At 43.1% G+C, this 11,219-nt stretch overlaps 1 protein-coding gene across 1 annotated transcript; it reads left to right on the plus strand.

Annotated features, from left to right (window-relative positions):
- Positions 1-267: 267 nt before the first annotated feature.
- On the plus strand, positions 268-10,912 carry LOC110507284 (succinate receptor 1). Its single transcript, XM_021587167.2, has 2 exons — positions 268-362; positions 9,723-10,912. The coding sequence occupies exons 1-2, from the start codon at positions 360-362 to the stop codon at positions 10,674-10,676; spliced, it is 957 nt and encodes a 318-aa protein (XP_021442842.2). The 5' UTR covers positions 268-359; the 3' UTR covers positions 10,677-10,912.
- The last annotated feature ends 307 nt before the right edge of the window (positions 10,913-11,219 follow it).

Here is an 11,219-nt window from a genome sequence, read left to right on the forward strand (position 1 = left end):
AGTTTTATGCTTTAATACGTTACCAATGAGGCCATCTTGATAACTCCTCATACAGAATGAATGGCACAAGGACAAATGCAAATGTTCATGTAGCCTGATTCATTAGCAAGCCAAAACCACAACATATGAAACTTATTTACTATATTAATCTATAATACGTTTTATGTGAGCCTATCTAGTTTGCATGTTCAACCATGTCTGCATGTCTGCACAATGCAAAAAAAAAAGGTGTCCTCTGTTGAACCAGTCAGCACTTTCCTCAGCCGGCCAGTATTGGTTAGTTTGCAGCCTGTTTGTAGTCAAAACAATAGCTTCATTCACTGCCTACAAAAAAGACTCCTACCACACAAGACAGAACAATGGTAAGACACACCTGTTAATTAAATAATATGCCATGAAGAAGAGATGATTGAGATATCTTAAATTATTTATCAAATGTATGCCAATATGTTATGTCATGTTTCACTGTGAAATCACGCGTTTATATAAAAAAATAACATCTCTATGAGACCCGCTGTACTGATTGGTAGAGTAGTTTGTGAAAGTTGAAGGTTGGATTGGCTGTATTTATTGATGTTTGTACACTGCCTATGGTATCCAACAACTAATGTATCTACTAACACATAATAGAATGCAGTACTTGTATTATTGATGTGCTAGACGCAAGAGTGAGTCAAGGTTAGCGAATGAAATAGCAACAGTGTCGAGGTGAATCAGCTTCTTGATGTGCCACACCTGTCAGGTGGATGGATTATCTTGGCAAAGGAGAAATGCTCACAAACAGGGACGTAAACACATTTGAGAGAAATAAGCTTGTTGTGCATTATTTCAGCTCATGAAACATAGGACCAACACTTGGTCGTTTATATTTTTGTTCAGTAATAAATAACATTCAGTCCTTAAACAGACTGATCATTACAGAGGTGCGCCTTGTGCTGGGGACAGTTAAAATATATGAAGTGTTATATGAACTGTAACTCAGTAAAAATTTTGAAATTGTTGTATGTTTTGTTTATGTTTTGGTCAGTATACATAGCTCATGCACAAAGCAGTACAAGTTTACTGAGTGACTGATTCAAAACAGCAATATTTTATAAATAACCAGACAAATACATTTGCAGAGCTTTTAGATACACAAATACCAGTCAAACATTTGGACACACCTACTCATTCAAGGGTTTTCCCTCATATTTTTCCTTATAGTGAAGACATCCAAAACATGAAATAGCACATATGGAGTCATGTAACCAAAAAAAGTGTTAAACAAATCAAAATATGTTTTACATTTAAGATTAAGATTCTTCAAAGTAGCCACCCTTTGCCAATGATGACAGCTTTGCACACTCTTGGCATTCTCTTATGTAAAAAATAGTAAAAAAAATAAAGAAAAACCCTTGAATGAGTTGGTGTGTCCAAACTTTTGACTGGTACTGGTACAGGTCAAGTGGTGAAGAGAAGACTAAGTAAACACCAGTAACATGGAAATGAGTAAATGAGTCAATGTAAAACAATGTAATTACACAGATCAAGTGGTGAAGAGAAGAGACACAAAGTCAACAGCAATAAACATGGAAATTAGGAAATGAGTCAATGTAAAAAAGTCACGTTAGTGATCCACCACCTTAACGAGTGAATAAGAAAAGCAAACCAAATCCAACTTGTCACAAATACAATAGGTGTAGACTTTACCGTGAAATGCTTACTTACAAGCCCTTAACCAACAATGCAGTTCAAGAAATAGAGTTAATAAAATATTTACCAAATAAACAACATGTTTGTTTTTTTCACCTTTATTTAACCAGGTAGGCTAGTTGAGAACAAGTTCTCATTTACAACTGCGACCTGACCAAGATAAAGCAAAGCAGTGCGACACAAACAACAACACAGAGTTACACATGGAGTAAAACAAGGGTACAGTCAATAACACAATAGAAAAAATAAAGTCTATATACAGTGTGTGCAAATGGCATGAGGAGGTAAGGAAATAAATAGACCATAGTAGCAAAGTAATTACAATTTAGCAGATTAAAACTGGAGTGATAGATGAGCAGATGATGATGAGCAGATGATGGTGTGTAAGTAGTGGTACTGTTGTGTAAGTAGTGATACTGGTGTGTAAGTAGTGATACTGGTGTGTAAGTAGTGATACTGGTGTGTAAGTAGTGATACTGGTGTGTAAGTAGAAATACTGGTGTGCAAAAGAGCAGCAAAGTAAATAAAAACAATATGGGGATGAGGTAGGTAGATTGGGTGGGCTATTTACAGATGGACTATGTACAGCTGCAGCCATCGGGGTTAGCTGCTCAGATAGCTGATGTTTAAAGTTAGTGAGGGAAATGTAAGTCTCCAAATGACATAATAAAGTAACAATAACGAGGCTGTATACACAGGGGGTACCGGTACCGAGTCAATGTGTACAGGCTAGTCCAGGTAATATTCACTGGCTATTTTAGCATGTAAATCTTGGTGGTGGAAACTACATTTTTGTTGTTGATGCATGCCAGCAAAGGCACTACACAACACTAAATAATACATGAATTGCACTATAACGGTTACAAATGGTTCCCACATTAGGGCCTACAGAAAGCTGTCCCAACAGCAGAGCTGTTTCTTTTCAGCACCATGTAATGAATCCGTACCACCGCTAAACCTGGCTATCAGCGGAGCCTTGTCTGACAGCAAAACAGTTCATTCAGCCTCATTTACTGCCCTTTTAAAAAAACATAGCTGATATGGCTGACTTGCTTGAACAAATGTGGTTTCTAATGACAATTGAACAGGAAGGTGGGGTGCAAAATTTGGACATCAAACTTTCTCATCAAAGTCTGGCATTCTCGGGACTTATGGCGCTTTCAAGACAACTGGGAACTCGGAAATAAACAAGGTCGAATCATGACTTCAGTTATCTTGATGTCAGAGCTCTATAAAGAGGCTGTAAGAACCGACGCCGGAGATGAGAAGCAGGTACGGGAAGTCAACATTTAAAAAGGACCAACCATGAAACAAGACCGGCACAGCGTCAGCACATGGGGCAAAACAACAAGATTTGACAATCATTGCAGTAGCGGGGAACAGAGATGTGGAACTAACAAATATAGTGGAGGTAATAAACAGGTGATTGAGTCCAGGTCAGTCCAATAATACGCTGATGCGTGTGATGGGGAAAGGCAGGTGTGCGTACTGATGGTGGCAGGAGTGTGTAAGCGCCAGAGAAGGCGAGCGGGAGCAGGCGTGACAGAGGCCTGAGTTCCCAACTTGGAATTCTGAGTTGGATGACTGTTCAAAAGGTATTTTCCCAGTCGGAAATGTTTTTTTTCCGGGTTTTCCGGGTTTCCGGGTTGTCTTGAACTCACTGAAGTCTGAGATTTATGAGATCCGAGTTTCCAGTTGTTTTGAACGCGGCAGAAGTCATGCTGGCTTGACAGCATGGCCAATGTATACAACCTTTTCTAGCCCATGTTGTTGCATGTGAATGTTTCAAAGCAAGCAAAGAAGTTGTTTAGTTTGTCTGGGAGCAAGACATCGTGGTCCGCGACGGTGCTGGTTTTCTTTTTGTAGTTTGTGACTGTAGACCCTGCCACATACCTCTTGTGTCTGAGCCGTTGAATTGTGACTAGACTTTGTCTCTATACTGACGCTTAGCTTGTTTGATTGCCTTGCGGAGGGAATAACTACACTGTTTGTATTCGGTCATGTTTCCGGTCACCTTGCCCTAATTAAAAGCAGTGGTTTGCACTTTCAGTTTTGTGCGAATGCTGCCATCAATCCACGATTTCTGGTTGGGGAAGGTTTTAATAGTCGCTGTGGGTACAACATCACCAATGCACTTGCTAGTAAACTTGCTCACCGAATCAGTGTATTCATCAATGTTAGTGTCTGACGCCACGCGGAACATATCCCAGTCTGGGGGCTCTGGCAGCTCCAGACAGACGGGCGGCTCTGGCAGCTCCGGACAGACGGGCAGCTCTGGCAGCTCCTGACTGACGGGCGGCTCTGGCAGCGCCGGAGAGAAGGGCGACTCTGGCAGCGTCGGAAGTGAAGGGCGGCTCTGGCAGCTCCTGACTGATGGTCGGCTCTGGCAGGTCCTGACTGACGGGCGGCTCTGGCAGCTCCTGACTGACGGGCGGCTCTGGCAGCTCCTGACAGACGGGCGGGTCTGGCAGCTCCGGACAGAGGGGCGGCTCTGGCAGCTCCAGACAGACGGGCGGCTCTGGCAGCTCCTGACTGACGGGCGGCTCTGGCAGCGCCGGAGTGAAGGGCGGCTCTGGCAGCGTCGGAGTGAAGGGCGACTCTGGCAGCGGCGGAGTGAAGGGCGACTCTGGCAGCGCCGGAGTGAAGGGCGACTCTGGCAGCGCCGGAGTGAAGTGCTCGCACCTCTCCCTTAGGCTCAATACCCACATTCGCCCGGCATGGGCGGAGCGCAGGCACAGGACGCACTGCACCCTCCCAGCACCCCGGAGACACAGCACGCAGAGCCGGCGCAGGATACACTGGACTGAAACGGCGTACCGGAGACCAAACACGCTGGGCCGGCACAATACGCCCTGGCTGGATGCCCACTCTCGCATGGCACTTGCGGGGAGCTGGCCTATAGCACACCGGGCTATGAGCGCGTACTGGCGACACCATGTGCTTGACCACATAACACAGTGCCTGACCAGTACTGCACAATGCATTTTATTCTGTTAAGTGGTGTCTTGTTCAGAATAACTTAATGTTCAGTCCCCTCCTTGTCTGATGTTGATAAACAGGGTAATGTCAAGCCTTCTATGTTTTTTTTTTTCAAAAGTCTCATGGAATGTAGGCTTACATTGAACACCACACATTAGCTGCTACTGTAAGCTGAATGATAGAACAGCTATTTCTATGTTAAAATGTTATGGGATGCATTTTCTCCATTGTTTTTGGTGGTAGGCCACTCTGAAACAGTAGGCCTATATTATGATCCAATAGCCACATTAGCCTATATAGCCACTGTTAAAACTGTAACTAAAGCAGGTACATCCTCAGTTTTCACAGCAAATGTGTGTGTGAAGTTGCACAGAATATTCACAATTTTCAAGTTTGTGCTCAGCAGACCTGAAATTTGCTCAGTGCCTAAATTTTTTTTGGGTGGGGGGGGGGGATTGCTTGCAAGTAGTAGAAGCGAAGTTGCAGAACGTCCATCTCTTCCGTGTTTATACCAGAAGAGATACTGGAAAAAATTTGATTAGACAAAGGGGCGGGACTTCCGTTCCAAAACTCACTAACTGCTGCTCCTCAGTCTTCGCAAGAAATGATCCGTCGGTGTCACGGATCATCGGTGTCATGGGCGATCAGAGCTTTTTGTCAACTGAAGGCGCTGTTTACCTCGGCTCCTGTGTTGGCTCATCTTGATCACTCCTTAGCGTTCATAGTTGAGGCGGACGCGTCCGAGGCTGGGATAGGGGCTGTGCTGTCTCAGCGCTCGGGTACACCACTTAAACTCCGCCCCTGTGTGTTCTTTTCGAAGAAGCTCAGCCCGGCGGAGCGAAACTATGATGTGGGGGATCGGGAGCTGTTGGCTATTGTCGGGGCTCTGAAAGCGTGGAGGCATTGGCTTGAGGGGGCTGAACACCCTTTTCTCATTTTGACTGACCACAGCAATCTGGAGTACATCCGGGCGGCGAGGAGATTGAATCCTTGCTAGGCAAGGTGGGCCATGTTTTTCACCCGTTTTGTGTTCACTCTATCATACAGACCAGGTTCCCAGAACGCTAAGGCAGACGCACTGTCTCGGATGTATGACACAGAGGAGCGGTCCACGGATCCTACTCCCATACTTCCGGCTTCTTGCCTAGTGGCACCGGTGGTATGGGAGGTTGACATTGAATGGGTGTTACGTGCGGAGCCCACACCTACCCAGTGTCCAGTTGGACTTAAGTACTTTCTGTCTGATGTTCGTGATCGATTGATTTGTTGGGCTCACATGTCACCTTCCTCTGGTCATCCTGGCATCGATCGGACACTGCGCTGTCTTAGTGGGAAGTACTGGTGGCCCACTTTAGCTAAGGAATTGAGGGTGTATGTCTCCTCCTGCTCAGTGTGAGCTCAGTGCAGGGCACCTAGACACCTACCCTGAGGGAAAATACAACCCCTACCCGTTCCACAATGGCCGTGGTCGCACCTGTCGGTGGATTTTGTGACGGATCTTCCTCCGCCACACGGGAACACCACGATTCTGATTGTTGTGAATCGGTTTTCTAAGTTCCTTTGTCCGGTCTCCCTATGGCCCTACAGACTGCGGAGGCCCTGTTTACACACGTCTTCCGGCACTACGGGGTGGTACTGTCGGTACTGTCACGACTTCTGCCGAAGTTGGTGCCTCTCCTTGTTTGGGTGGCGTTTGGCGCTCGTTTTCGGGTGGCGTTTGGTGCTCGTTGTCACCGGCTTTCTAGCTTCCACCGATCCATGTTTCTGTTTTCCATTTGTTATGTCTTGAGTGAACACACCTGGTTCCCATTAAGTTATTCTTATTTCCCTATTTAACCCTCTGGTTCTCAGTATGTGTGGTGCGTGATTGTTCCTGTTATGTTTAGTCTTGCGTGTTAGGATTTGTTATCCCTACGTGGATTTATTCTAATGAGTAAAGTACGTTATTTTACTCAGTTCTGTTTCCTGCGCTTGACTCCGTCCTCACCTATACACCACTGACGCTGCCAGTCGGGTCTCAATTTCCAGCTAAGAAAAAAGTGCGTAGAATGCGTATTACAAGAAACCGCCCCTTTTGTGACGAAAAACAACATTGCAACACTGTGCTACGATCCGTCAGCCTTGTTTACATATACTGTGTAGACCCCTTATGTCAGCCTTCTGCATCTGAGGTGGAAGGTGGCCGAGCCACAATGGTGTTTGCAAGACCATGAGACATCCCGAAAATAGGTCTTCTCATGAGAACTTCTGTAGCACACAACATTAAATAACCACCTTTTGGTAAGGGGAAACCTTTAAGGGGAAACCTTTAAGGGGAAACCTTTAAGGGGGAACCTTTTGCTCTACAACCCCCACAAGTGTCACGGGACTGAAGGTAACCCATACATATTTAAGGAAGTATGGAGATATATCTCGATATTAAACCTTCAATTGAAGGTAACCCATACAAATTAAAGGAAGTATGGAGATATATATAGATATTAAACCTTCAATTGAAGGTAACCCATACAAATTAAAGGAAGTATGGAGATATATATAGATATTAAACCTTCAATTGAAGGTAACCCATACATATTTAAGGAAGTATGGAGATATATATCGATATTAAACCTTCAATTGAAGGTAACCCATACAAATTAAAGGAAGTATGGAGATATATATCGATATTGAAACTCCATCTGAAGGTAACCCATACATATTTAAGGAAGTATGGAGATATATATCGATATTAAACCTTCAATTGAAGGTAACCAATACAAATTAAAGGAAGTATGGAGATATATATCGATATTGAAACTCCATCTGAAGGTAACCCATACATATTTAAGGAAGTATGGAGATATATATAGATATTAAACCTTCAATTGAAGGTAACCCATACAAATTAAAGGAAGTATGGAGATATATATCGATATTGAAACTCCATCTGAAGGTAACCCATACATATTTAAGGAAGTATGGAGATATATATCGATATTAAACCTTCAATTGAAGGTAACCCATACAAATTAAAGGAAGTATGGAGATATATATAGATATTAAACCTTCAATTGAAGGTAACCCATACAAATTAAAGGAAGTATGGAGATATATATAGATATTAAACCTTCAATTGAAGGTAACCCATACATATTTAAGGAAGTATGGAGATATATATCGATATTAAACCTTCAATTGAAGGTAACCCATACAAATTAAAGGAAGTATGGAGATATATATCGATATTGAAACTCCATCTGAAGGTAACCCATACATATTTAAGGAAGTATGGAGATATATATCGATATTAAACCTTCAATTGAAGGTAACCAATACAAATTAAAGGAAGTATGGAGATATATATCGATATTGAAACTCCATCTGAAGGTAACCCATACATATTTAAGGAAGTATGGAGATATATATAGATATTAAACCTTCAATTGAAGGTAACCCATACAAATTAAAGGAAGTATGGAGATATATATCGATATTGAAACTCCATCTGAAGGTAACCCATACATATTTAAGGAAGTATGGAGATATATATCGATATTAAACCTTCAATTGAAGGTAACCCATACAAATTAAAGGAAGTATGGAGATATATATAGATATTAAACCTTCAATTGAAGGTAACCCATACAAATTAAAGGAAGTATGGAGATATATATCGATATTGAAACTCCATCTGAAGGTAACCCATACATATTTAAGGAAGTATGGAGATATATATCGATATTAAACCTTCAATTGAAGGTAACCAATACAAATTAAAGGAAGTATGGAGATATATATAAATATTATTAAACCCACATCTGAAGGTAACCCATACAAATGAATGGAAGTATGGAGCTAGCTATGTCCCGACAAAAATTAGGGGTTAAATAATATGTGTAAAAAAATGTATATACTGTATATATTTCCTGAGCTTTCTTATGTCTCCTAGATATGGAACAGACAGTTTCTGATTTTTGCAATGTTACGTAGATGAAAAAAACACCAGTCTCAAAGTCAACAGTGAAGAGGTGACTCCGAGATGCTGGCCATCTAGGCAAAGTTGCAAAGAAAAAGCCATATCTCAGACTGGCCAATAAAAAGAAAAGATTTAGATGGCAAAATAACACAGACACTGGACAGAGGAACACTGCCTAGAAGGCCAGCATCCCGGAGGTGCCTGTTCACTGTTGACGTTGAGACTAGTGTTTTGCGTTTACTATTTAATGAACCTGCCAGTTGAGGACTTGAGAGAAGTCTGTTTCTCAAACCAGATACTCTAATGTACTTGTCCTCTTGCTCAGGTGTGCACCGGGACCTCCCACTTCTCTTTCTATTCTGGTTAGAGCCCGTTTGCGCTGTTCTGTGAAGGGAGTAGTCCACAGTGTTGTACAAGATCTTCAGTTTCTTGGTATTTTCTCACATTGAATAGCCTTCATTTCTCAGAACAACAATAGACTGACGAGTTTCAGAAGAAAGGTCTTTGTTTCTGACCATTTTGAGCCTGTAATCAAACCCACAAATGCTGATGTTTCAGATACTCAACTAGTCTTAACAAAGCCAGTTTTACTGCTTCTTTAATCAGAACAACAGTTTTCAGCTGTGCTAGCATAATTGCAAAATGGTTTTCTAATGATCAATTAGCTTTTAAAATGATAAACTGAGACTAGCTAACATAACATGACATACAGAAGTGATTGTTGCTGATAATGGCCCTCTGGTTGCCTATGTAGATATTCCATAAAAAAATCTGCCGTTTCCAGCAACAATTGTCATTTACAACATTAGCAATGTCTACACTGTATTTCCGATCAATTTTATGTTATTTTAATGGATGAAAAAGGTGCTTTTCTTTTTTACATTTCTATGTGACCCCAAACTTTTGAACTGTAGTGTATGTACGGTCACTGTGGGGACGACGTCGTAGATGAAATTATTGATATAGCCGATGACTGAGGTGGTGTACTCCTCAATGCCATTGGATGAATCCTGTGGTATACAGCTCATTGAGTGCAATTTTAGTGGCAGCACTCCTCTTCTCTCATCTCCCCCCTCTCTTCTCCTCCCCTCTCCAGGTGTATAACTGTACAATGCTAGATGAATTCCTGTTGCAGTACTACCTGACTCCCGCCTATGCCCTGGAGTTTGCCCTGGGTTTCCCCAGCAACCTGCTGGTGGTCCTGGGTTACGTGTTCTGCCTGCCAGAGTGGAAGAGCACCAATGTTTACCTGTTCAACCTCGCTGTCTCTGATCTCATCTTTCTGTGCACGCTGCCACACCTCTCCTACCTGTACGCCAACGCCAAATCAGAATACAACGGCTTCGGCTGCATCATCAACCGCTATATCCTCCATACCAACCTCTACTCCTCCATCCTTTTCATGGTGTGGGTCAGCATGGACCGCTTCCTGCTCGTACGACACCCGTCACGACTTCACTTCTTGTTGACCAAGAAGGCGGCCCTCTGCTTGTCTCTCATGACCTGGGTGGCAGTTAACATGCAGGTGGCCCCCCTAATATTCTACATCGTCCAGGACATGCAGAAAGGGAACTGGAGCTTATGTAAGGACTTTGGGAGCCTGGGGGTTATGGAGAACTTGCTGGGATACAGCCTGGGCCTGACGGTGACTGGCTACCTGCTGCCTCTGCTGGGGCTTGGCTTCTTCAGCTTCCACATCAACCGGCTTCTCCGTGTCCAGGCGGAAGTGATTCAGGGCACGGGGACATCGTTCCGCAAGCCCGTACGTGTGGTCTCTGCTGTAGCGACCATGTTTCTGGTACTGTATCTGCCCTATCATTTGATGAGGAATGTGAGGATAGCGTCGCGGCATCCCTGGGCAGGGCTGTCTGACTGCCACAAGATATATATACAGAGTGCATACATCCTGACCAGGCCGGTGGCATTCGTCCATAGTGTTATTAACCCTGTGTTCTACTTCTTCATGGGAGACAAGTTCAGAGAGCTCCTATTGGCCAAGATCAGAGTCCTGGTGAGACAGCTAGAACAGAGGACAGGGACCTCAATGTGAGATCCTGTTGAACACTCACTCACACACACAAACAAACACACACAGTGTCCGGGAAAATATCATGGTATGTTTGAAATATTATTCAAGTAGGCATATTTAACCAATGTTGTGATGTCCCGATCTGCAGGGCAGGGGTGGAACCAGCCACGCTAAGCATTTTTATGTCTACTATATAAGACCTGAGCATTTCTTGTATTATTGGGCTCACAACAAGTCACCTACGATTGGTCCTTGACCAGCTCCATTATTGCAATTCTTGATAATAAATATTGATTGTTTGAAAAAACAACAAAGTCTCTCTCACTTAATAAAATTGTTTTTATGACAATCTGCTGACGAGGATGGGATCCAGCGGGTGGACAAGGAATCCCGAACATAGAGAAATAAAAAGGTGAGACTGGAATTTCTTATCGCAAGCATATGAAAGGCCTAAAAGAAAAATAGGTGTTAAAACAGGGCAATATCTGTGTGAGTTGCCAGGGTCAGAATCTGTGTGAGCGGTTCAACCCCATCTGTGTGAATGGTTGATATTCTGTTTAGAAT

The sequence above is a fragment of the Oncorhynchus mykiss genome, chromosome 27 (assembly GCF_013265735.2).
Source record: "Oncorhynchus mykiss isolate Arlee chromosome 27, USDA_OmykA_1.1, whole genome shotgun sequence".
NCBI lineage: Eukaryota > Metazoa > Chordata > Actinopteri > Salmoniformes > Salmonidae > Oncorhynchus > Oncorhynchus mykiss.